The sequence below is a fragment of the Scyliorhinus canicula genome, chromosome 6, assembly GCF_902713615.1.
Source record: "Scyliorhinus canicula chromosome 6, sScyCan1.1, whole genome shotgun sequence".
Classification (NCBI taxonomy): Eukaryota; Metazoa; Chordata; class Chondrichthyes; order Carcharhiniformes; family Scyliorhinidae; genus Scyliorhinus; species Scyliorhinus canicula.
In genome coordinates this window covers 8,924,726-8,952,478 of record NC_052151.1, presented here as the reverse complement: position 1 = coordinate 8,952,478, position 27,753 = coordinate 8,924,726, and the positions used below count along the sequence as shown (strand labels likewise).

At 51.4% G+C, this 27,753-nt stretch overlaps 1 protein-coding gene across 1 annotated transcript in view; it reads right to left on the bottom strand.

Moving 5' to 3' along the window:
- LOC119966923 (dynein heavy chain 8, axonemal-like) overlaps positions 1-27,753 on the bottom strand; it is a 1,786,259-nt gene that overhangs the window by 462,465 nt on the left and 1,296,041 nt on the right. The window contains exon 50 of the mRNA XM_038798881.1: positions 22,381-22,627. Within this exon, the coding sequence (XP_038654809.1) occupies positions 22,381-22,627 (247 nt within the window). The remainder of the gene's footprint in view (positions 1-22,380; positions 22,628-27,753) is intronic.

The following is a 27,753-nucleotide window of genomic DNA, read 5'->3' as shown; positions in this document are numbered from 1 at the left end:
TCGTCCCTTTAGTCTGAGATGATGTCCTCTGATTCCAGCTTTTCCTACAAGTGGAAACATCCTCTCCACGTCCACTCTATCCAGGCCTTGCAGTATCCTGTAAGTTTCAATAAGTTCGTTCCTCATCCTTTTAAACTCCAACAAATACAGACCCAGAGTCCTCAACCGTTCCTCATACGACAAGCTCTTCATTCTAGGGATCATTCTTGTGAACCTCCTCTGGACCCTTTCCAAGCCCAGCACATCCTTCCTTAGATATGGGGCCCAAAACTGCTCACAATACTCCAAATGGGGTCTAACCAGAGTATACAGTGAATGGTAGAACTTAATACAGTGAATGGTAGAATTCTAAAGAGTATTGAAAGTCAGAGAGATCTAGGTGTACAGGTCCACAGGTCACTGAAAGGGGCAACACAGGTGGAGAAGGTAGTAAAGAAGGCATACGGCATGCTTGCCTTCATTGGCTGGGGCATTGAGTATAAGAATTGGCAAGTCATGTTGCAGCTGTATAGAACCTTAGTTAGGCCACACTTGGAGTATAGTGTTCAATTCTGGTCGCCACACTACCAGAAGGATGTGGAGGATTTAGAGAGGGTGCAGAAGAGATTTACCAGGATGTTGCCTGGTATGGAGGGCATTAGCTATGAGGAGAGGTTGAATAAACTTGGTTTGTTCTCACTGGAACGATGGAGGTTGAGGGGCGACCTGATAGAGGTCTACAAAATTATGAGGGGCATAGACAGAGTGGATCATCAGAGGCTTTTCCCCAGGGTAGAGGGATCAATTACTCAGGGGCATAGGTTTAAGGTGCGAGGGGCAAGGTTTAGAGGAGATGTACAAGGCAAGTTTTTTACACAGAGGGTAGTGGGTGCCTGGAACTCACTGCCGGAGGAGGTGGTGGAAGCAGGGATGATAGTGACATTTAAGGGGCATCTTGATAATGTGGTAGTATGACTAGAGGTACTATGGTACCTGAGAGTGTGAGCTGCTATTGGTGGAGAAGGCTCGCTGCTCATTGGCCTAAGTGTTGCTTTCTCATTGGTCAAGACGAAGGTAGCTCTGCCCAATGAGGCGGAGTATAAGAACCCGTGTTACCCAGCAGCCATCGTTCTTTCTGTACTCAAGCTGCTGGGGAAACATCTTGTAGATTAAAGCCTTCAAATCAGACTACTCCTTCGTTTCTGTGGTTATTGATCGCGCATCAATTTAATCAACAAGTGTTAAAGGATGGAGCTCCGCATCAAGCTGGAGTGTCTACGACTCAGCCCCCACGCAGCTAACGCAGCAGCTACATTCAAGCACTGGCTGGCTTGTTTTAATAGCTACCTCAGCACGGCGTAAAAAGTACCGATGAGGGAGCAGAAGCTACACATCCTTCACTCGGATGTCGGCACCGCCATCTACACGCTCACCGAGGACACGACCAACTATGATGCGGCTATGGAACTGCAAAAAGGACACTTCGTCCGGCCAGTAAATCAAGTTTACGCTCGGCACTTACTGGCTCCGAGGCAGCAGATCCCTGATGAGTCTTTGGACGATTTTTACCGTGCTCTCCTCCTACTGGGGAGGAACTGCGGCTGCCCACAAGTGTCGGCTAGTGAGCACATTGATCTCCTCATCCGAGATGCTTTTGTTGCAGGCATGCAGTCCCCACAGATCCACCAGAGACTATTAGAAAGGGAAATTTTGAGCCTCACGGAGGCACGGGCCCTCACTACCTCCCTAGATATCGCGAACAGAAACGCCCACTCATACGCCCCGACCGTGCGGCGGCCCCCTGGGCAGCATGGAATTCAGCCTCCCTCTCCCCCACGGACTCGGACTACCCCAGGCCTGTGCCGCAGGACGCCCTGAAAAACCCACGGGGCCCCGCTGTTATTTTTGCGGCCAGGCGAAACACCCCCGACAACGTTGCCGAGCCCAATCGGCAAATTGCAAGGGCTGCGGGAAGAAAGGCCACTTTTTGTCCGTCTGCCAGGCCAAGGTGGTCACTGCGGTCCCGGGCAGCGACCGCGGGACTCCCCCTCCTCTCTCTCCAAGGGCCCCATGCGGCCCGCGAACCACTCTGCCCCATCCCCCAACGCCATGTGCGGCCTCCGGGCGCTGCCATCTTGTGCTTCCAGCGCCACGTGCGGGGGACGGGCACCGCCATTTTGTCCACCCCCCACCATGTGCGACTGATGGGCGCTGCCATCTTGGATTGGCTCCGAGGACCCCACGGGTGACTACGCACCGCCCAATGACGACTCACTTCAGTCACTCTGGACCAGTCTCGACCCAACACCCTCTCTACGGCAACAACGAAGGTCCTCCTCAACGGGCACAAAACGATCTGCCTACTGGACTCCAGGGGCACGGAGAGTTACGTACACCCTACCACGGTCAGACGCTGCGCTCTCCCTGTCTATCCCATCAAGCAGAAAATCATCCTGGCCTCTGGCACCCATTCTGTGGAGGTCACGGGGTATTGTATAGCGGACCTCACAGTCCAGGGGAGGGAGTTTAAACATTACAGACTCTACGTCCTCCCTCACCTCTGCACAGCCACACTACTGGGGTTAGACTTCCAGTGTAACCTCCAGAGCCTAACATTTAAATTCAGCTATGCCTCCCCTCACTGTCTGCAGCCTCGCGACCCTCAAGGTCGATCCCCCGTTCTTGTTTGCAAACCTCACCCCGGATTGCAAACCTGTCGCCACCAGGAGCAGACGGTACAGTGCCCAGGACAGGGTCTTCATCAGGTCCGAGGTCCAACGGCTTATGAAGGAAGGGGTCATCGAGGCTAGTAACAGCCCCAGGCGAGCACAAGTTCTGGTGGTAAAGACCTAGGAGAAGAATAGGATGGTCATAGACTACAGTCAGACCATCAACAGGTTTACGCAGCTGGACGCGTACCCTCTCCCCCGTATATCCGACCTGGTCAACAGGATCGCACAGTACAAGGTCTTCTCCACGGTGGACCTCAAGTCCTCCTACCACCAGCTCCCCAGCCGCGCGAGCGATCGCAAGTACACTGCCTTCAAAGCGGATGGGCGGCTCTACCACTTTATAAGGGTTCCCTTCAGTATCACAAACGGGGTCTCGGTCTTCCAAAGAGAGATGGACCGAATGGTCGACTGATACAGTTTACGGGCAACCTTCCTGTATCTCGATAATGTCACCATCTGCGGCCACAATCAGCAGGACCACGACACCAGTCTCCGCAAATTCCTCCAAACCGCAAAACTCCTAAATATGACTTATAACAAAGATAAATGCGTGTTCAGCACCGACCGCCTAGCCATCCTCGGCTACATGGTGCGAAATGGAATGATAGGCCCCGACCCGGAACGTATGCGCCCCTGATGGAGCTCCCCCTCCCCCACTGCTCCAAGGCCCTGAAGCGCTGCCTCGGTTTCTTCTCGTATTACGCCCAGTGGGTCCCCAACTACGCCGACAAAGCCCGTCCTCTCATCCAAACAGCCACTTTCCCCCTGTCGGCAGAGGCCCACCAGGCCTTCAGCCGCATCAAAGCGGATATCACAAAGGCCACGATGTGCGCCGTCGACGAGTCCCTCCCCTTCCAGGTCGAGAGCGACGCGTCCAACGTAGCTCTGACAGCCACCCTCAACCAAGCGGGCAGACCCGTGGCCTTCTTCTCCCGTATCCTCCATGCTTCCGAAATCCGCCACTCCTCGGTCGAGAAGGAAGCACAGGCCATAGTAGGAGCTGTGCGACACTGGAGGCATTATCTGGCCAACAGGAGGTTCACCCTCCTCACAGACCAATGGTCGGTGGCCTTCATGTTTGACAATGCACAGTGGGGCAAGATAAAAAACGACAAGATCTTGCGGTGGAGGATCGAGTTATCTACCTACAACTACGACATCTTGTATCGTTCTGGGAAGCTAAACGAGCCTCTCGATGCCCTGTCCCACGGCACCTGTGCCAACGCACAAGTGGACCACCTCCGAGCCCTCCACGTGGACCAGTGCCACCCGGGGATCAGCCGCTTCTTTCATTTTGTAAAGACCCGCAACCTGCCCTACTCCATCGAGGAGGTCAGGACAGTCACGACGAACTGCCACATCTGCGCCGAGTGCAAGCCGCACTTCTACTACCCCAGAAAAACGCATCTGATAAAGGCTTCCCGTGCCTTTGAACGCCTCAGCATTGACTTCAAAGGTACCCTCCCCTCTACCAACTGCAACACGTACTTCCTCAACATGATTGATGAGTACTCCCGCTTCCCGTTCGCCATCCCCTGCCCCGACATGACCACAGCCACCATCATAAAAGCCCTCCACACCATTTTCTCCCTGTTCGGATTCCCCACTTACATACACAGCGATAGGGGGTCCTCCTTCATGAGTGACGAACTGCGTTAATTCCTGCTCAGCAAGGACATTGCCTCAAGCAGGATGACCAGTTATAACCCCTGGGATAAGGGACAGGCCGAGAGGGAGAACGGCACGGTCTGGAAGACCGCCCTACTGGCCCTACGGTCCAGAAATTTCCCAGTCTCCCGCTGGCAGGAGGTCCTCCCAGACGCCCTCCACTCCATCCGGTCGCTACTTTGCACGTCTACAAGTCAAACGCCTCATGAACACCTTCTTGTCTTCCCCAGGAAGTCTTCCTCAGGGACCCCGCTCCTGACCTGGCTGGCAGTCCCCGGGCCCATGCTGCTCTGGAAGCACGTGCGGGCGCACAAATCGGACCCGTTGGTTGAGAGGGTCCAGCTGCTCCACGCTAACCCGCAATATGCGTATGTGGAGTACCCCGACGGCCGACAGGACACGGTCTCGCTACGGGACCTGGCGCCCGCCGGATCCCTGCCATTGCCCCCGGCACCAGCCCCACCCACCCCCCTCCAACCGCAACTGCTCCCCGCAGACGCTCCCCTCCCTGGCCCGCCAACCTCCTCACCCACGCCGCCTAGAGGACTAGATGCACCCCCCCACGGCTTGGCCCTCACCAGCTCCGTCTCGGGGTGTGGACTCTCCATGAGGACCGGATCATCGCTCCCGGAGTCATGGACGCCCGCATCTCTAACATCTCCGACGAAGCTCCGCAGGTCGCAGAGGACATCCAAGGCCCCCGATCGGCTGATCGAGTTGATATGAACTTTTAATGGACCCTTTTTTTTCTGACTCTGCAAATAATTTGCCGTGTGATAACACATCTCTGTATATAGTTACGGGTCAGTGGGCAGCCGCCGTTGGAGAGGTATAATCCCATATCACTAGTCATACTACCAGTAAATTGTCCCACCCGCAGTGGACAACCAGTCCTGGCTGGATGCCCCCCCCCGCCTCTCAATGAGCACCCCCCTCCCCGGTTCCTTTCTCAACAAGGGGTGAATGTGGTAGTTTGACTAGAGGTACTACGGTACCTGGGAATGTGAGCTGCTATTGGTGGAGAAGGCTCTCTGCTCATTGGCCCAAGTGTTGCTCTCTCATTGGTCAAGACGAAGGTAGCTCCACCCAATAAGAACCCATGTTTCCCAGCAGCCATTGTTCTTTCTGTACTCAAGCTGCTGGGGAAACATCTTGTAGATTAAAGCCTTCAATTCGGACTACTCCTTCGTTTCTGTGGTTATTGATCGCGCATCAGATAAATACATGAATAGGATGGCAATAGAGGGATATGGACCCAGGAAGTGTAGAAGATTGTAGTTTAGTTGGGCAGCATGGTCGGCACGGGCTTGGAGGGTCGAAGGGCCTGTTCCTGTGCTGTATTTTTCTTTGTTCTTTGTTGTTTGTTCTTTTGTAGCCTCAGAAGTATATCCCTGGTCTTGTATTCTAGCCCTCTCGACATGAATGCTAACATTGCATTTGCCTTCCTAACTGCTGACTGAACTTGCACATTAACCTGAAGGGAATCGTGAACAAGGACCCCCAGTCCCTTTGTGCTTCTGATTTCCGAAGCTTTTCACCTTGAGCAAATAGTCTATGCTTCCATTCCTCCTTCCAAAGTGCATAACCTCACACTTTTCTACATTGTATTTCATTTGCCACTTCATTGCCCACTCTCCTAGCTTGTCCAAGTCCTTCTGTAGCCCTCTTGCTTCCTCAAAACTACCTGTCCTTCTGCAGATATTTGTATCATCTGCATACTTAGCAACAGTGCCTTCAGTTCCTTCCCCCAGATCATTAATGTATATTGTGAAAAGTTGTGGTCCCAGCACAGACCCTTGAGGCACACCACGAGTCATCGGCTGCCATTCTGAAAAAGACCCCTTTAACCCCACTCTCTGCCTTCTGCCAGTCAGCCAATCCTCTATCCATGCCAGGATCTTACCCTTAACACCATGGCCTCTTAACTTATTTAACTTGACTTATTTAACTTTATTATCAGTATCACAAAAATGGAAATACTTGAAGAAATTGGGAGGGAAATTACTGGAGCGAATTCTTTGAGACAGGATCTACTCCCATTTGGAAGCAAATGGACATGTTAGTGAGAGGCAGCATGGTTTTGTGAAGGGGAGGTCGTGTCTCACTAACTTGATAGAGTTTTCGAAGAGGTCACAAAGATGATTGATGCAGGTAGGGCAGTGGATGATGTCTATATGGACTTCAGTAAGGCCTTTGACAAGGTCCCTCATGGCAGACTGGTACAAAAGGTGAAGTCACACGGATCAGGGGTGAGCTGGCAAGATGGATAGAGAACTGGCTAGGTCATGGAAGGCAGAGAGTAGCAATGGAAGGGTGCTTTTATAATTGGAGGGCAGTGACTAGTGGTGTTCTGGAGGGATCAGTGCTGGGACCTTTGCTGTAGTATATATAAATATTTGGAGGAAAATGTAACTGGTCTGATTAGTAAGTTTGCAGACGACACAAAGGTTGGTGGAATTGCGGATAGCGATGAGGACTGTCAGAGGATACAGCAGGATTTAGATCACTTGGAGACTTGGGCGGAGAGATGGCAGATGGAGTTTAATCCGGACAAATGTGAGGTAATGCATTTTGGAAGGTCTAATGCAGGTAGAGAATATATAGTGAATGGTAGAACCCTCAAGAGTATTGAAAGTCATAGAGATCTAGGTGTACAGGTCCACAGGTCACTGAAAGGGGCAACACAGGTGGAGAAGATAGTAAAGAAGGCATACGGCATGCTTGCCTTCATTGGCTGAAACACTGAGTATAAGAATTTGCAAGTCACGTTGCAGCTGTTTAGAACTTTAGTTAGGCCACACTTGGAGTACAGTGTTCAATTCTGGTTGCCACACTACCAGAAGGATGTGGAGGCTTTAGAGAGGGTGCAGAAGAGATTTACCAGGATGTTGCCTGGTATGGAGCGCATTAGCTATGAGGAGAAGTTGAATAAACTCAGTTTGTTCTCACTGGAACGATGGAGATTGAGGGGCGACCTGATAGAGGTCGACAAAATTATGAGGGGTATACACAGAGTGGATACACAGAGGCTTTTCTCCAGGGTAGTGGGGTCAATTACTAGAGGGCATAGGTTTAATATGTGAGGGGTAAGGTTTAGAGAAGATGTACGAGGCAAGTTTTTTTTACACAGAGGGCAGTGGGTGCCTGGAACTTACTGCCGGAGGAGGTGGTGGAAGCAGGGACGATAATGACATTTAAGGGGCATCTGGACAAATACATGAATAGGATGGGAATAGAGGGATACGGACCCAGGAAGTGTAGAAGATTTTAGTTTAGATGGGCAGCATGGTCGGCAGGGGTTTGGAGTGCCGAAGGGCCTGTTCCTGTGCTGTACTTTTCTTTGTTCTTTTGTTCTTTCTTCTATATGTAAGATATTACTAAATGTAAGAATAGTACAAAGAACAAAGAAAAGTACAACACAGGAACAGGCCCTTCGGCCCTCCAAGTCTGTGCCGATCATGATGCCCTGACTAAAAAAAATATCTTCTGCCCTTACTCGATCTGTATCCCTCTATTTCCTCACTATTCATGCATCCATCCAGATGCCTCTTAAATGTTGCTCATGTGTCTGCTTCCATCACATCGTCTGGCAGTGTGTTTCAGGCACCTGCCAATCTCTGCGTGAAAAACTTTCTCCCTCTCACCTTGAGCCTGTGCCCCATTGTAATTGACACTTGCACCCTTGAAGAACCCCTCTAACTATGCACCCTGTCTAGGCCTCTCATAATTTTGAAGACCTCCATCAGGTCTCCTCTCAACCTCCATCTTTCCAGTGAAAATAATCCTAGTTTATTCAACCTCTCCTCATAGCCAACAGCCTCGAGACCAGGCAACATCCTGGTGAACCTTTGTTGCACTCTCTCCAAAGCTTCCTCTTCCTTATGATAATATGGTGACCAGAACTGTACCTAGTGCTCCAAATGAGGCCTAATTATATCAATGCAACATGGGGCGGGATTCTCCCCTACCCGGTGGGGCGGGGGGTCCCGGGGTAGCGGAGTGGCGCCAACCACTCCGGCATCGGGCCTCCCCAAAGGTGCGGAATTCTCCGCACCTTTGGGCGCTAGGTCCGCGCCGGGGTGGTTGGCACCACGCCGACTGGTGCCAAAACCGGCACCAACAGCCTTTGACACCCGCCGCCCGGTGCTGGGGCTGAGCGAAAGGCCTTCGCCGGTTCGCGCATGACGTCACCACCGGCGCATGCGTGCTGGGAGATTCTCTTCCGCTTCCGCCATGGTGTAGGCCGTGGTGGCGGCGGGAGAGAAAGAGTGCCCCCACGGCAGTGGCCCGCCCGCCGATCGGTGGGCCCTGATCGCGGGCCTGGCCACTGTGGGGGCACTCCCCGGGGTCCGATTGCCCCGTGCCCCCCCCCCCCCCCCCCAGGACCCCGGGGGCCCACTCGCACCGCCGATCCCACTGCCACCAGAGGTGGTTCAAACCTCGGCGGCGGAAGAGGCCTCCCAGCGGCGGGACTATGGCCCATCGACTCTGGCCGTAGAATCGCCGCAGGGGGTTTGCCGCTTGACGTGGCACGATTCCCGCTCCCGCTAATTCCCGGGTGCCGGAGAATTTCTGCCACGGCGGGAGCGGGATTTTCAGCGGCCCCGGGCGATTCTCCGACCCTGCGTGGGGTCGGAGAATTTTGCCCATGGTTTCAAACTCTTGTACTCAATGCCCCTGCTGATGAAGGCAAGCATGCCATAACCCTTCTTAATCCCCTTGGCTACATGTGGGCCTCTTTTAGGGAACTGTGGGCCTGCATGCCAAGATCTCCCTGTACGCCCAGATCCCCCTGTATGTTAATGCTCCTAAGGGTTTTCCCATTTCAGTACAATTCATACCTAGATTTGATCCTCCAAAATGCATCATCTCACATTTGTCCGGATTGAACTCCACCTGCCATTTCTGTGTGTGGTGAATGTAACTTAGTAATTCACACTGTATTTACCAATACCATTGTAAGCGCAGTAGCGTTATCCGACCACTAGGGGGAGTAGCACTGGGAATGCTCAGGAGTTTGTATAGGGCTCCACACTTGGCTCCGCCCATGACTCCTCCCCCTGGACTGCTGTACAAATACCCTTGTCCAGAGCCAGCCTGCCAGTTCATCGAGAGTTCAATGGGTAACATGCTGGCTCTGTAGTAAGTAGATTAAAACAGCTGTTCATATCTTAAAGCACGTGTCTAGTGAATTGATGGTTCCATCACTGTGCTCAGGTCTCCAATCTATCTACATCCTGTTGTAGCCTCTGACAATCCTCAACACTATCAGCAACTCCGCCAATCTTCGTGTCATCCGCAAACTAACTAATCAGACCACCCACATTTTCCTCCATATCATTTACCTATACTACAAAAAAGAGGTCCCAGCATTGATCTCTGTGGCACACCACTAGCTACAAGTCTCCATTATAAATAGGCAACTAGGCCTCTAATTGTCCTCGGATGTCTGTATTTGTTGGTCGTACCAACAGAGGGTCATTCTGTGTGAACTGTCAACCTCTTCCACTACTTGTACTACCTGACACACTTGTCCTTTCTGATCCCCTTCTCTACCATGGCATTTAACTTATTGACATGGTATAATCGGTTCTTCTTCTCCCAGTCTGGAGTATCGATTAGGTAAATCAACTTACTCACCCTCCTCATCACCTTATCAGGGCCATTGAATTTCCCATTCAGAGGTTCACCATGCAATGGCAATATTGTAAATACCTCATCTCCGGCCTGGAAGGCACTGGTCTTGTATGTTTGGTTACACACAGTTTCATTTTTGCTGCTGAAACCTTTAAAATGCACTCGGGCTACCTGGCGATCAATCCTCTGTGAGTCTTTCCAGAAACATGGACGCGTAATCTAACATTGAGGATTTGTCCTGTTGTTTTAGAAATTTCTCTTCCATCAATTTAAATAGACCCCATATTTCATGGCCAGAAACTAATTCAAATGGTCTAAACCCATTATGTTCTTTCGGAGAATCTCTGGTGGCAAATAATGAAAAATCCAATCCCCTCACACAATTTCTTAGATATTCATGACAATCGATCCTAATCATGGTTTTATCTCTCCAACGCTCCCTGAGTTTGTGGATGATAATCAGTTGATTTTAATTGTTCGATACCTAAATAATAATCTTCATTATTGTCACAAGTAGGCTTACATTAACTGTGAAAAACCCCTCGTCGCCACACTCCGGGGCCTGTTCGGGTACACTGAGAGAGAATTCAGAATGTCCAATTCACCTAACAAGCACGTCTTTCAGGACTTGTGTGAGGAAACCGGAGCACCCGGAGGAAATCCACACAGACACGGAGAGAACGTGCAGACTCCATACAAACAGTGACCCAAGCCGGGAATCAAACCCAGGTCTGTGGCGCTGTGAAGCTACAGGGCAAACCATTGTGCTACTGTGCCGCCCGGAGTTGAGAGGATTAGCTTATGCGGAGAGACTAAGTAGACTGGGACTATACTCATTGGAATTTAGAAGAATAAAGGGGGATATTATCGAAACATATCAAATTATGAAGGGAATAGATAGGATAGAAGCAGGGAAGTTGTTTCTACCGGCGGGTGAAACTAGAACTGGGGGGCATAGCCTCAAAATAAGGGGGAGCAAATTTAGGACTGAATTGAGGGTTCTTCTTCACCCAAGGGTTGCAAATCTGTGGGATTCCCTGCCCAGTGAAACAGTTGAGACTACCTTGTTTCATGTTTTTAATGCAAAGGTACATAGATTTTTGAACAGTAAAGGAATTAAAGGTTACGGTGAGTGGACGGGTAAGTGGAGCTGAGTCCACAAAAAGATCAGCCATGATCTGATTGAATGGCGGAGCAGGCTCGAGAGGCCAGGTGGCCTATGTCTGCTCCTAGTTCTTCTGTTCTTGTGTTCTAAATCGGATAGTCATATCCATGACGGTAAAAATGTACTGATGCCTTGGCTTCATATTGGGCAACGGTCCTACAAAATCTACTAATACTCAACTAAAGGGTTCTTCAAACACTGGTCTGGGTATTAAAGATGTGGGTTATGCTTTACCTATTACCTGATAGCGATGTCAGGTTTTGTCGAGTTGCACTCTATCCTTATGCAGTCCTGACCAGGAAAAGTGCCTGTCGACTGATGTCTGAGTTTTCCAAATTCCCACATGCCCTGCCATTGGTATCCCATGTGCTATCCACAGTACCTCCAAATGATATGTAGGCGGTACCACTGTCGGATCAACAACCGTTCATTCCTCATCCACTTCCTCTCCACTTCCTCATCAGAACTCCATTCTTGATTTATTAGCACAGTGGAACCCCCTCAACCTCAACTTCTGTGAGAGCTAACTGTGCTGATTTTAGTATTTCTGGATCTTCCTCCTGGGCCTCAATTAGTGAAGCCCTTCTAAACACTTCCTCAGAATTGTCCTTATTCTCAAGGATAGTGTTGGCTACTCTACCATCCAGCGGTGGTGTGACTTCAATCTCTGCTGCTGAACTTCATTTAGCTATTGACCTGGTCACCATACAGGATGGAAAAATATCTGGAAATTGGTCCTGTAGCTGTTCTGTCTCCCTATCTTCCCTTGGATTCTCTGAAATCATGGGTGAAGCTAAAACCTTCACTCCTGCCAAATCATTCCACAAAAGTAAGTCTACTCTGTCCATTGGTAATTCCTTAGCCACCCTGCCTAATACTGGACCTGGCATTAAATTACATTCCAATTGTACAATGGAACTGAGATATAGGGCGGGATTCTCCCCTACCCGGCGGGGCAGGGGGTCCCGGCGCCGAGGAGTGGCGTGAACCACTCCAACATCGGGCTGCTCCAAAAGTGCGGAATCCTCCGCACCTTCAGGGGCTAGGCCTGCCCCGGAGTGGTTTGGGCCCCCCCCGGCCGGCGGGAAAGGGGCTTGGCACCACGCCAACCGGCGCCGAAGGGCCTCTGCCAGCCGGCGCGATTTGGCGCATGCACGGGAGCACCAGCGTGTGCTGGCATCATCCCCGTGCATGCGCAGAGGGCTTCGTTTCTGCACTGGTAATGGTGGACCGCTACAGCCGCCACTTCAGAAGAATAGAGTGCCCCCACGGCACAGGCCTGCCCGCGGAACGGTGGGCCCCGATCGCCCCCCCCCCCCCCCAAAAGAACCCCGGAGGCTGTCCGCGCTGCTAGGTCCCGCCAGCAAGGACCTAATCCAATTTACGCTGGCGGGACTGGCAAAAAATGGGTGGGACTTAGGCCCATCGCGGGCTGGAGAATTCGGACGGCCCCGAGGCCCATTGAGTCGCACCGGTCCCCGCCATTCTCCAAGACCGGCGGCGCGATTCACGCCGTGGTGATTTTTGGGGGCCGGAGAATTGGAGGACAGTGGGGGCGGGATTCACGCCGACCCCAGGCGATTCTCCGACCCGGCGGGGGGTCGGAGAATCCCGCCCATAATCTCCAACAATCAAATTCACTAATACCTTGGGCGCGATTCTCCGCACTCGCGAAAAATCGCGAAACTGTCGTAAAAAACGGGCGCGTTTTACGACGGTCGGGAAGGGTCCATTTCCCGACGTATTCACTTCCGGGAAATGGGCTAGTAACGCGGCCGCGTCAATCACGTGCGCGATGACGACGGAACACGGCGACGACACGATCACGCCCACGTGACGCCGCCCGACGCCGCAAAAAGGCGCGGGCGAGCACAGAATCTGTCGGCCATGATGTCGGAGTCCAGGAGAGCTGCACCTCGTTTTGTGGAGGCCGATGTCGAGACTCTGCTCGATGCTGTCGAGCAGAGGAGGGGCATCCTCCACCCGCGGAGAGGGCATCGCCAACCTGCCAGTGCGGAACGCCAGGCCTGGCGTGAGGTGGCCGCTGCCGTCAGTGCTGTGGGGCAGAACCCTCGCTCTGCAGAGCAGTGCCGGAAAAAGCTACACGACCTCACCAGGGCTGCCAGGGTAAGTGCCAAGAAGGTGCCCCCTGGTCACAACCATCCCTCCCCCCCCCCTTTACCTAATCACCCACCTCCCCCTGGCACGGGGGGTGGAGGGGGATTGGGCCAGAGTTATTTGAGGATGGTTCACAAAGTTGTCACAGACCCAGCGCTCTGGCCCCGTGGAGAGATGCAATCGTCTTATGACAACTTGACCCCCAAACTGTGCCAGTATCTGAACGGACTGCTGATACCTGCCGTATTGTAATGATCTACCTATGTACCCTCCCCCAACAGGCCAAGTCCGCTCACAACAACCGTGAGCGGCACAAGACTGGAGGGGGTTCACCCAACCTGCACCCCCTCACCACCTTTGAGCAGAGGGCACTGGACCTTGTTGGGGGGTCTGCCACCCGGGATGTCGCGCTATGCGAGGTTGGCGGATCTGCAGCAAGTGAGACAACCCTCCTTGACAAACACCCACCCCTCCCCCATCCTCTGTCCCTTCACACACCCTGCCCACTGGGATACCTCCCCCATCCTCTGTCCCTTCACACACCTTTCCCACTGGGATACGTCCCCCATCCTCTGTCCCTTCACACACCCTGCCCACTTGGACACCTCCCCCATCCTCTGTCCCTTCACATACCCTGCCCACTGGGATACGTCCCCCATCCTCTGTCCCTTCACACGCTGCCCACTGGGACCGTCCAGCGGCCTGCCGAGCAAATCTAAATAACCCGTCTCATTCTCTTCCCTAGTACGTGATGCCGAACGACCAGGGCCGTCTGGCTGCAGACGGACACAGGCATCTGCCGCCACCTCACCCGGGGCCGCACGACAGAGGGTGACCAATCAGCGGGGAGTCCCATCCTCCCCAACCCAATCTGCGGATCAGGACGCCCAGAGGGTGGCGAGAACACAACCCCCGGAAATGGCCAGGGATAACCCTCCGGACTCTGAGCGGCCCCACACCATTGAGGAGGGGCTAAATTGCGAAAACATCGGGCTTGCGGCACTGCTATCTCCCACAACATCCATCATCCCAGAGACACTCACCCCGGCGGGCCTATTTAGTGATGAGTCTCCTGGGTCGCAGTCTGGTTTGCACATCACAGCTGAGCAGGTACAGCAGGTGGAGGTCGGAGCAACCGAGGGCCCGGACTCGCGGAGGCCAGACCAGGCCCAGGATGCAGCTGGCTCCCAGACGTTTTCGGAGTTCCTGGAGTTTCTCAACCCACCCGCACAGCCGATGCCTCAAGAAACCCAGGGAAACAACGACGGGATGAGGGCTTCCTTCCAGACTCTGCAGACGCTGTTAGAGGAGTCGAACCGCGTCCACGAGCAGGGAGTGGTGCCGCTCATGGCAGAGACCCAGTCCGACACCGCATGGGTGGCATCCGCAGTGGAGGCAATGGGTCAGGTGATGCAAGGCATTGGGGTTCATATGCACGCGTCATCCTCGGCCCTGGACAGGGTTGCCCTCTCACAGGCAGCAATGTGCCAGAGGCAAAACGACATTGCCGGCACCCTGCAGGCCTTGGCCCAGTCTCACCAGGTCATTGGCCAGTCGCAGCAGTCAGTCGCCGAGAGCATCAACCGCCTGACACATGTGCTGGATGGCGTCGTGCACTCACAGGTTGAGATCGCACAGTCCCTGGCGGGAATGTCTAACTCCCTGGACTCCGTCTCTGCAAACCTTCGGATCCTGGTGGATACCGTTGCAGGCCTCCAAGACTGGCAGCGCCAGGTGTCGGTGGTGCGACGGGGCACCTCCCCGCTCGCACCTCTGTCCCAAAGTGAGGCCCGGGGGCCACCGGGCTCCCCGAGGGAGGAGGAGGTTTCAGGGCCCGTCCCATTAAGTCCATCACGGGACGTCCCGGAATTCTCGGCCTCCCCCCGTCCCATCCCTGGTGCATCGGGTGGGCAGCAGGCAGAGCAGGGTGGCACAATGTCACCCGAGACGCCCGCAGAGCAGCCTGGCCCATCAAGGCCGGGTCGCCCCAGGAAACGCTTGGCCAAGGAGAAACGAGTCGAGTGGGGCGACTCGCAGCAATCCTCCTCCACTCCTGCTGTATCATCTGGGGAATCACTTAGACGTAGTGGTAGGGCGCGTAAGGTAACTAAGTTAGACACTGAGTAAGTTGGCACGGGTGAAGGGCACAGTTTAGTTGTAGGGGCTAGGGCACCTGTAAATAATTGTTAACATTAAACGCACTGTTCCACCTTACTTGTAATACCGTGTGATTGTTCCACAGCCACAGGAATCGTGATGGTGACCGAGTGTCGCTGGGGTTGACGAGTGGTGAAACTTCGGTGCCGGGTGTGCAGTCCCTGCCCCTCTCCCCCCCGCCCCCCCCCCCAACCCCTCCCACAGCTAGCCCACGCGGGCACGTGATGGAGTGTCAGTGACGATCTCAGCGGCCACCAAGGTGGATGGTTCAGCTATTGCCATGGGTCAGACTCTCTCTAACAATTCTGAGCTCACAGCTCATCGCAGAGCGGGCTGTCATCATTCCACATGGCACTGATCACACCCGCTGACACAGCCATCAATGTTGTGCCATACCGTCTGGACCCAGTGGTAAGGGTGATGTCGAAGTGGAGCAGGGTACACTGAGAGGGGGTGGGGGGGTTGTGGTGGTGGAAGTTGTGTGTTGACCCTCTGCACGACTAGCGATGCAGGTGGTGGTTTGGTGTTCAGCGGGGACGTCACATGCGATGCGTGAACCGTGCTGCCACCAAGGCGTCACGTGCCCGCCGTCCTCGCCGGGTCTGTCGTGCCGCCTCCTGGACATCACCAGCACCTGGGTCGTGTCTGCGTGCAGCGCCCGTCACTCCACCAGCCTCCTCCTCCTCTCTCTCCTCCTCCTCCTCCTCCTCCTCCTCTGTGCTGGCACCATTGCCACTGGCTTCTCCCTCCGCCTTCTGCAGCAGGTCATCTCCCCTCTGCATCGCGATGTTGTGCAGCGCACAGCAGACCACTATAATGCGAGCGACCCTTTCGGCCTGGTACTGCAGGGCCCCTCCGGAGCGGTCCAGGCACCTGAATCTCATCTTCAGGAGGCCAAGGCAGCGCTCCACCACACCCCTGGTTGCTGCAAGGGCCTCGTTGTATCGTGTTTCCGCATTGGTCTGAGGCCTCCGTAGAGGCGTCATCAGCCAAGATCTCAGCGGATAACCCCTGTCGCCTAGCAACCAGCCCCTCAGCCGGGGGGGGCGTCCCTCAAACATCGCAGGGATGAACGACTGCGCCAGTATGTAGGAGTCATGCACACTCCCTGGGAACCTTGCAGAGACGTTCATGATCCTCATGTGGGGGTTGCATACCACCTGGATATTCATGGAGTATGTCCCCCTTCTGTTTGTGAACACATCCTTGTCCCCTGCAGGCGGGCGCATGGGGACGTGAACACAATCGATTTCCCCCTGCACCCTCGGTATCCCGGCCACGCTGGCAAATCCACGAGCTTGTGAGTCTTGACTTGCTTGGTCCTCGGGAAAGGTGATGTAGCGGTCCGCGATGGCATAGAGGGCGTCGGTCACATCCCGGATACACCTGTGGACTGATGACTGGGAGATCCCGGAGACATCCCCGCTCGGAGACTGGAAGGAGCCGGTAGCATAGAAGTTAAGAGCGACCGTCACCTCGATGGCAACCGGGATCGCGTGTCCTCCCCCCGTTCCACGTGGGGCGAGGTGCGACAGGAGTTTGCAGATATGTATCGCCGTCTGCCTACTCAGCCGGAGTCTCCTCCTGCAGATGATGTCCGTCATTGTTAGGAAAGAGACCCGGACACGGTACACCCTCGGCTTTGGTCGTCGCCTCTGGCGCCGTGGCTGCACCCTCACTCTCTCCTCTTCCTCTTCCTCCTCATCCTCCTCCTCCCCATGCTGCTCGTCGACTGGCAACTCCTCGGCCCTTCCCTCTGCTGCTGCAGCTGGCCCTGCATCCACTGCGGGTTGTGGGTGTGGATGCTGCTGCATCGCCAAATGCAGTACAGTGGCCCCAACCACTGCGTAGAACATAGGCGTTCTGTTCCCATACATCGTGCTAACCTACAGAAGGGTGGTGGGGGCAGAGAAACGGGACATGTTAGACGGAGGTTAGTCGACACCTCGGCAGCTGCCTGCCACGGGATACCTGTGTGTCCCGGTGGCCTGATCGCGCTGCTGACACGCGGGCAGCCTAACCCCTGGTCACTTTCTGCATCCAACGGCCAGTAAACTATGTCCTCCTCACGGGTGCATCAGTGGCCTGTGGCCGTAAGCCACAGGGCAACCAGCGGCCGTGTCGTCGTGACCGGCACGTCATGGCATGGTGGCAGACATTTTGTTACGGGGTTGGACGGCTCACTCGCTCACTCTCTACCTAACCCCCCCCCCACTCCCACTGCCCCCCCCATCTCCCCCGCTCCCCCCCGTCTCCCCCACTCCCCCCCCCCGTCCCCCCGTCTCTCCCCCCCACTCCCCCCCCACTCCCCCCCTCCCCCCCACTGCCCCCCCCGCCCCCCCCACTCCCCCCCCGTCCCCCCCCACTCCCCCCCCGTCCCCCCCACTGCCCCCCCGTCTCCCCCACTGCCCCCTCCGTCTCCCCCACTGCCCCCCCGTCTCCCCCACTGCCCCCTCCGTCTCCCCCACTGCCCCCCCGTCTCCCCCACTGCCCCCTCCGTCTCCCCCACTGACCCCGCTCTGGACCCCCCTCCCGTTCTCAGGGATGCCTTCTCTGTTGTGGCCAGACTCGAGCGGTGCGCTGAGCGGTGCGCTGAGCGGTGCGCTGAGCGGTGCGCTCACCTCCTCCAAGCTGTCGTCAGCCAGGCCGACTGGTTGACGAACTTAAATAGCAGGTGTGTTTCACGACGTGCAAACAGGGCGCGATGATATCGGGACTTCGGCCCATCCGGGCCGGTGAATAGCGGGGGGGGCTATTAGTGGCGAATCTGGTCGTGTCGGGGGCGGGAAGGAGGCGTTTGTCGGGAATGGCGACTCCGAGATTTTGCGGGGTTCGGAGAATAGTGGGAGGGCGTCGGAACAGCGTCGCCGTAAAAATTTGCGACGCCCGCTATTCTCCGAACCGTCGTGAGTCCGGAGAATCGCGCCCCTTAACTTTCATTGAGCTCTCTGGGGGGAGAAAACCAAATCCCTTTCCAGTAAGAATGCTTGCGTGTTCTTAAAAATAGTTATGGGTTTGGCTACATGAGTTAATGCAAATGGGTTGATCTTCCCCTTGGACAAAAAACACTGCCAATTGCCCATCTACCTCATTCATCACACCTGCTCCCATAACAATGTTTACCTCAGGTCTCCATTTTTGTTCCCTTTTCAGAATCCTCCTTATGAACTCCACCAAGTAACAGGGGCTTGCCCTGCAACTGCCAACATGGTGAACTAATGTGTCCCACTTTATTGCAATGGTGGCACCTACGCCTTCGATTCTCATCTTCACCTTCAGTACCTTCCTTCCTGGTCTGTAGACGGGATCCGGGGCATTCCTCGCTATCCGTTCCTTACGCTGTCTACCTGCCTTTCTATCACTCTCCCACTTCCGATCCTTTTCAATATTATGGAGGTGATGGAACAAAGGAAGTTTAAATAATCATCAGCCATTACTGCTGCTTGTTTAATGGTCTTCACCTTTGGACTTCAATATGCAGTAACGAATTCTTAAATTTCTCTAAATGAAATGCCTCTCTTAGAGCCTCAAAGGTAATTTCAACTCTCACTGCTCGTATCTATATCTTTACCCTGTCAAAATTGTACAGAAATTTGGACACCTCAACTAGGTTGCCTCTCGGGGCAGCACGGTGGGGCAGTGGGTTAGCACTGTGGCCTCATTGCGCCAAGGTCCCAGGTTCAATCCTGGCTTTGGGTCCCTGTCCGTGTGGAGTTTGCATATTCTCCCCGTGTTTGCATGGGTTTCACCCCCATGACCCAAAAATGTACAAGCTGGGTGGATTGGCCACGCTAAATTGCCCCTTAAATGGAAAAAAATAAATTGGGTACTCTAAATTCATTAAAAAAAACTAGGTTGCCTCTTAATCTTCTCTGCTCCAAGGAGAACAAGCCCAATTCCTCCAATCTTTCCTTGTATCTAAAATGATTCATTCCTGATGATTATTCTGCTGAACCCTTTTCAAATGCTACATAGGTCTGCCCTGGCTGTCTCCATTAATTCTGAAACTTTTGCTTATATGCTTCAGGAACCATTTCATATGCATGCAGAATAGCCTTTATTTCCCCCGTCAGAATTGTCAGACACCCGGTCTGACATGGAAGCATAACCTTCCTGTACCCGCCCCTGCATGGGTTATGTCCACCTTTCACTTGGCCACTCCATTTGGGTTGTCATTTTCTCAAAAACCTTAATATAGGTTTCTAGCTCCTTCTCATTCAATTTTGGGAGGGCCTATATAAATTTAAACATATCATCATGGGTCTTGCTGCATTTGGAATGGACTTTTTCAGTATCTGAGGAGTTACAAATGATGTTGAACATTGTGCAGTCATACCAGGAATGAGAAATTTTAGATACAAGGAAAGACTGGAGAAATTGGGCTTGTTTTCCTTTGAGCAGAGAAGATTAAGAGGTGACTTTATTGAGGTGTCCAAAATTCTGAACAATTTTGACAGGGTAAAGAACAAGAAGAACAAATAAAAGTACAGCAGAGGAACAGGCCTTCCAGTCCTCCAAGCCTGTGCCGACCATGCTGCCCGTCTAAACTAAAATCTTCTGCTTCCGAGGTCCGTATCCCTCTATTCCCATCTTATTCATGTACTTGTCAAGGTGCCTCTTAAATGTCACTATCGTCCCTGCTTCCACCACATCCTCCGACAGTGAGTTCCAGGCACCCACTACCCTCTGTGTAAAAAACTTGCCTCGTACATCTCCTCTACACCTTGCCCCTTACACCTATGCTCCCTAGTAATTGACCCCTCTACCTTGGGAAAAAGCCTCTGACTATCCACTCTGTCTATGCCCCTCATAATTTTGTAGACCTCTATCAGGTCGCCCCTCAACCTCCGTCGTTCCAGTGAGAACAAAACAAGTTTATTCAACCTCTCCTCACAGCTAATGCCCTCCATACCAAGCAACATCCTGGCAAATCTCTTCTGCACCCTCTCTAAAGCCTCCTCATCCTTCTGGTAGTGTGGCGACCAGAATTGAACACTATACTCCAAGTGTGGTCTAACTAAAGTTCTAGACAGCTGCAACATGACTTACCAATTTTTATACTCAGTGCCCCAGCCAATGAGGGCAACCATGCCGTATGCCTTCTTGACTACCTTCTCCACCTGTGAAGGATATTCTGTTTCCAGTAATTGGTCTGTCAGTGACTAGGGGGGTCACAATTTCAAGATGGTCAGCAAAAGAGCTAGGAGTGAGGTGAGGAGAAACTTCTTTCCTCAGAGTTGTTGGGGATTGGAATGTGCTGCCTGGGGGAGTGGTGGAATGGATTCCACAGGAGGTTTCAAAAGAGAGCTGGGTACATATTTGAAAGTGATTAATTTAGAGTGCCAAGGTGATGGGGCGAGGGAATAGGACTAGCTAGGCTGCTCTTTTGGGAGCCTATGAAGACACGATGGGCCGAAAGGATTCCTTCTGTGCTGTAAATTACAAACAATCAGCAAACATCCCCATTTCTGACGTTATGATGCGAGGAAGGTCGCTGGTGAAGCAGCTAAAGCTGTTTGGGGCGAGGACCCTGAGGCTTTCCTCCCTTGATTCCCATTGACACCAGTTTGGTTTGGGCTCCTTGATGCCATACTTGCTGATTGGGAGTAGACTCCTGGGGCAGCAATTGGCCATTTGGATTTTTCCTGTCTCTTGTGTACAGGACATACCCAGGCAACTTTCCACATTTCCGGGTATATGTCAATGTTATAGTCTTTGCAGTATCCAGTGCCTTCAGCCTTGCTATAACCAGTGAATCGAATTGACTGAAGACTGACATATGTGATACTGGGGAACTCCGGAGGTGGCGAAGATGGATCATCCATGTGGCCCTTCAAGCTGAAGATTGCTGCCAAAGGTTTTGGCTTTATCTTTTGCACACATGCACTGGGATCCTCTATCTTTGAGGATGGCAATGTGACTTTTAATGAACAGAAATAGATTTTTTAAGCACACTGCTCTAGCAGGAAACTGTGGAATCCCTTGGAAAATAACATGAATGGTTTCTTCATAATGGCCACTAATTTTACAGAGGAATATTGTTCATTTTCAAGAACCTAATGATATTCTGTGTATTTTGGTGACAACTAAACCTAGGCTGTATGATTTATCACTCTGTTATAATGTGTAATGGAAATTTGCAAAAATGCTGTAAAATGATCAACACCCCGAAACTGTAGAGTAAATTGTCACGCTCAGTGCCTTGCGGTATTGTGTGAAGCAAATAATGGCATGATAGGAAAACTAGTCAAGTCTTCTTGATACAATTGAATTTAACCTAAGACACAGATACAAAATACACAGATACAGCCGAGGTCAACATGACCTGATAACTGGGTGACTCTGAGAGTCTAGATAAGGCTTGTTCGTCATGAACCTAGAAGCAGTCTCAATACATAACAAGCTGAACAACTGTCTCTTCCTGTATGTAAACAAGTTTGTCCAGTTCTTAAAACAAAGACAAGATAATGATATGAGACTCCAGTCCCCTAAAGGGCAGCAAGGTGACGCCATTGTAACGATTATTACTTATGTTTTACTTTCGATTAAATTCCTTACCAAGTTGTATTCATGTTATCTTGATCCTATAATGTATAAAAATCGCTTTATTCTTCTGTACTATCGCAGACTTGGGACGGACTCAGCAGTTTGTACTGACTGCCTTCCGACTTACAAAGTCTCAGCCAATACTGCTAGCAGTCAGTTCTAATTCGTAAATAAAGTTCAGTTTTGCTTACCTAATGAATGCTGTTTGAATTTCTCTATCACAGACAAACGCGGGGAAAATATTGAATACGAAAGCCTGGGGTAGCAATCTGCCCTATTTTCCGCAACTACCCTATTTTCATACATTTAAAACTTATCTATTTTATTGATTTCACAAAAATGCAGATTTATCTAATTGCTTTTCAAAATTCTGGTTACCTTTTTTGGACTTGATAGATTTCCTCCAAAGTGTTGAGAAGATCCCATCAGTCCAGTCATTAGTTGCAGGATCCAGTCGGCCAAACATTTGTGGAGCAGTAATAGCCTTCGGATTCATCCGCATTTCCCGATGAGGGGCTCCACATTCAGTCAGTGATTGCATCAGGGCACGAATGACACAAGTCTTTCCAGAGCCACTAGGACCCAATGTCATCAATCCATGACGAACTCTGGCTGTTTCATAGAGCTGAAAATAGGTCAGATAGAACAGGTTTGTAAAACTGCACAGTGGAAAGGCTGAGGAAATGGGCTTATCCGCCTCATGGGAGAAGGTGATCTTTTTTTTTAGAATTTACAGTGCAGAAGGAGGCCATCCGGCCCATCGAGTCTGCACCGGCCCTTACAAAGAGCAACCCACTCAAGCCCACGTATCTACCCTATCCCTGAAACCCCCACTTAACCTTTTTGGACCCTCAATGTTGTGCCGAGCCATGATCACCCTACTCAAACCCACGTATCCACCCTATACCCGTAACCCAACAACCCCCCCCCTTAACCTTACTTTTATTAGGACACTACGGGCAATTTAGCATGGCCAATCCACCTAACCCGCACATCTTTGGAATTTGGGAGGAAACCGGAGCACCCGGAGGAAACCCACGCACACACGGGGAGAACATGCAGACTCCGCACAGACAGGACCCAGCCTGGAATCGAACATGGGACCCTGGAGCTGTGAAGCAATTGTGCTAACCACTATTCTACCGTGCTTCCCATCTTAAACACAAATGATACAATCATAACACCAAAGAATCAAAGCACATTACAGCATACATAAGGCCATTTGTCCCATCATATCTGTGCTGGTCACTCCCTAGACGTCCCTGCTGTAGTCATGCACCATTTTCCCTTTCAGGTAATAATCCAGTTCCTTGTCTCCATCACACGTGTCCAGGCATTGAATTTGACCCAAACATTAATTGGTATGTGAAAATGTTGGCATTGCTTCTTGTTACCCATTACCTTAAATCTTTGTTTTCTTGTTTTCAGCTTACAACACTTAAGGTACAGGTCCAGGTACTTTTTAAAAGCGTTTAGGGTCTCTGCCTCCACCACCAATTCAGACAGTGAATTCCAGACACCCACTATCCTCTGTGTAAAAAGGTTTTTCCTCATATCCCCTCCACACCTTCTCCCACTGAGCTTGAATCTAGGAGCCCTGTTTTTTGAACTCTCTGCCAAGGGAAACAGGTTCCTCCTGTCTATTCTATCTCTACCCCTCACAATTTTGTATCCCTCAATCACCCCACAGCCTTTTGGAGATCTATTCTGCATTCTCTCTCATGTCTGCACATCTATACTAAAGTTAGATGCCCAGAACTAGGCATATTACTCCAGTTGAAATCAAACAAGTGTTCTATGTTGGTTTAAGACACACTCTTTGCCTTTATACTCTTTGTACCTATTAATAAGCCTAGGTTGCTGTTCGTTTTATTAATTCATGGGATGTCGGTATTGTTGGCTGGGCCAGCATTTATCACCCATCCCTAAATGCCCTTGAATGAAGGGGCTTGCTTGGTCATTTCAGAGGGAGTTAAGAGTCAACCATGTTGTTGTGAATCTGGAGTCACATGAAGGTCAGACCAGGTAAGAGTGGCAAGTTCCTTCCCTAAAAGATATTAGTGAACCAGATAGATTGTAACAACAACTGACGATGGTTTCATGGTGATCATTAGACTTTTAATTCCAGATATTTATTATATTCAAATTCCATCACCTGCCGTGGTATGATTCAGAGCATTTACCTGGGTCGCTGGATTACTAGTCCAGTGACAATACCATTATGCCAAACCATACTCTCAACCCATCCTCCCACGTTTAACACATTATGGACATGTACACTAGGTTATCCGCTTTTGTACTCCATTTAGATTTGTACCCTTTGGGAGGAATATTCCAGTTTTAACAGAGTATCACAGTGGACAGGAAAAGTGGTGTTGAAGCCATTGCACTCAATGGCAGCTTATGCTTCCATTTCGGAAGCAACATTGCTGTTCCGGGAAGATTTGCATACGTGCAGTGCGGTCAGCGTAAGTTGAAGGTGCACCTGCATCAGTGACCCGAGGAGTTCGACAGAAGGCGAGCATCCAGCAGAGGGCAGCAGAGCAGAGCTTATGATTGGCTGTTCCGGGGAGATTTGCATACGTGCAGTACGGTCAGCGTACGTTGAAGGTGGTTTGTGAAGGGGCTGTTCTCGAGTGATAGCTTTACCCGAAACACTACTTACGTAGTGTCTCCCACCCATCCTCCTCCTCTAACCAAAAAAAAAGTTCTGTCCGTTGGATTGCTAAACTAACAAGTTTTTTATTTTTATTTTTCAGTAGTTAGGAAGTTAGTTCAGTGGGAATGGAGGCTAGGGCAGTTGAATGTTCCTCCTGCAGAATGAGGGAGGAAAGGGTCACCTCTAGTGTCCCTTCTAACTACATCTGCGGGAAGTGCACCCAACTCCAGCTCCTCGAGAGCCGCGTTAGGGACCTGGAGCTGGAGCTGGATGAACTTCGGATCATTCGGGAGGCGGAGGAGGTTATTGAGAGGAGTTATAGGGAGGTAGTCACACCTCAGGTAAAAGAAGAAGGTAGATGGGTTACCGTCAGGGGAGGGAGAGGGAACCAGCAGGCAGTGCAGGGATCCCCTGTGGTCGTTCCCCTCTATAACAAGTATACCGTTTTGGATACTGTTGCGCGGGACGACTTACCAGGGGTAAGCAATAGGGCACAGGTCTCTGGCACAGAGTCTGTCCCTGTTGCTCAGAAGGGAAGGGAGAAGAGGAACAGAGCACTTGTCATTGGGGACTCCATAGTTAGAGGAACAGACAGGAGGTTCTGTGGGAACGAAAGAGACTCATGGTTGGTGTATTGCCTCCCAGGTGCCAGGGTTCATGATGTCTCTGATCGTGTTTTTGGGATCCTTAAGGGGGAGGGGGAGCAGCCCCAAGTCGTGGTCCACATAGGTACCAAAGACATAGGTAGGAAGAGAGATGGGGATTTGAGACAGAAATTCAGGGAGCTAGGGTGGAAGCTGAGAGCTAGAACAAACAGAGTTGTTATCTCTGGGTTGTTACCCGTGCCACGTGCTAGCGAAGTGAGAAATAAGGAGAGAGAGGAGTTGAACACGTGGCTACAGGGATGGTGCAGGAGGGAGGGTTTTGGTTTCCTGGATAATTGGGGCTCATTCTGGGGTAGGTGGGACCTCTACAAACAGGATGGTCTTCACCTGAACCAGAGGGGTACCAATATCCTGGGGGGGAGATTTGCTAGTGCTCTTCGGGGGGGTTTAAACTAATTCAGCAGGGGGATGGGAACCTAAATTGTAGTCCCAGTGTACAGGATGTTGAGAGTAGTGAGGTCAGGGATAGGGTTAAAAGTTCGAAAGAGGGCACTGGCAAGCAGGACGCTGGTTTGAAGTGTGTCTACTTCAACGCCAGGAGCATCCGGAATAAGATGGGTGAGCTTGCAGCATGGGTTGGTACCTGGGATCTCGATGTTGTGGCGATTTCGGAGACATGGGTAGAGCAGGGACAGGAATGGTTGTTGCAGGTTCCAGGATTTAGATGTTTCTGTAAGAACAGAGAAGATGGTAAAAGAGGGGGGGGGGTGTGGCATTGTTAATCAAGGAAAGTATTACGGCGGTAGAAAGGACGCTTGAGGACTCGTCTACTGAGGCAGTATGGGCCGAGGTTAGGAACAGTAGAGGAGAGGTCACCCTGTTGGGAGTTGTCTATAGACCTCCGAATAGTTCCAGAGATGTAGAGGAAAGGATTGCAAAGATGATTCTTGACAGGAATGAGAGTAACAGGGTAGTTGTTATGGGGGACTTTAACTTTCCAAATATTGACTGGAAATACTATAGTTCGAGTACTATAGATGGGTCAGTTTTTGTGCAGTGTGTGCAGGAGGGTTTTCTGACACAGTATGTAGACAGGCCAACAAGGGGCGAGGCCACATTGGATTTGGTACTGGGTAATGAACCCGGCCAGGTGTTAGATTTAGATGTAGGTGAGCACTTTGGTGATAGTGATCACAACTCGGTTATGTTTACTTTAGCAATGGGCAGGGATAGGTATATACCGCAAGGCAAGATTTATAGCTGGGGGAAAGGCAATTATGATGCTATTCGGCAAGATTTAGGATGTATAGGATGGGGAAGGAGACTGCAGGGGATGGGTACAATCAAAATGTGGAGCTTTTTCAAGGAACAGCTACTGCATGTCCTTGATAAGTATGTACCTGTCAGGCAGGGAGGAAGTTGTCGAGCAAGGGAACCGTGGTTTACTAAGGAAGTTGAAGCACTTGTCAAGAGGAAGAAGAAGGCTTATGTTAGGATGAGACATGAAGGCTCAGTTAGGGCACTTGAGAGTTACAAGTTAGCCAGGAAGGACCTAAAGGGAGAGTTAAGAAGAGCGAGGAGAGGACACGAAAAGTCGTTGGCGGATAGGATCAAGGAAAACCCTAAGGCTTTCTATAGGTATATCAGGAACAAAAGAATGACTAGAGTAAGATTAGGGCCAATCAAGGATAGTAGTGGAAAGTTGTGTGTGGAATCAGAGGAGATAGGGGAAGCATTAAATGGATATTTTACGTCAGTGTTTACACTGGAGAAAGACAATGTTGTCGAGGAGAACACTCAGGTTCAGTCGACCAGGCTAGATGGAATTGAGGTTCAAAAGGAGGAGGTGTTAGCAATTTTAGAAAATGTCAAAATAGATAAGTCCCCTGGGCCAGATGGGATTTATCCTAGGATTCTCTGGGAAGCCAGGGAGGAGATTGCAGAGCCTTTGTCCTTGATCTTTATGTCATCTTTGTCGACAGGAATAGTGCCGGAAGACTGGAGGATAGCAAATGTTGTCCCCTTGTTCAAGAAGGGGAGTAGAGACAACCCTGGTAATTATAGACCTGTGAGCCTTACTTCGGTTGTGGGTAAAATGTTGGAAAAGGTTATAAGAGATAGGGTTTATAATCATCTTGAAAAGAACAAGTTGATTAGCGATACTCAACACAGTTTTGTGAAGGGTAGGTCATGCCTCACAAACCTTATTGAGTTTTTTGAGAAGGTGACCAAACAGGTGGATCAGGGTAAAGCTGTTGATGTGGTGTATATGGATTTCAGTAAGGTGTTTGATAAGGTTCCCCACGGTAGGCTATTGCAGAAAATAAGGAAGTATGGAATTGAAGGTGATTTAGCGGTTTGGATCAGTAATTGGCTAGCTGAAAGAAGACAGAGGGTGGTGGTTGATGGCAAATGTTCATCCTGGAGTTCAGTTACTAGTGGTGTACCACAAGGATCTGTTTTGGGGCCACTGCTGTTTGTCATTTT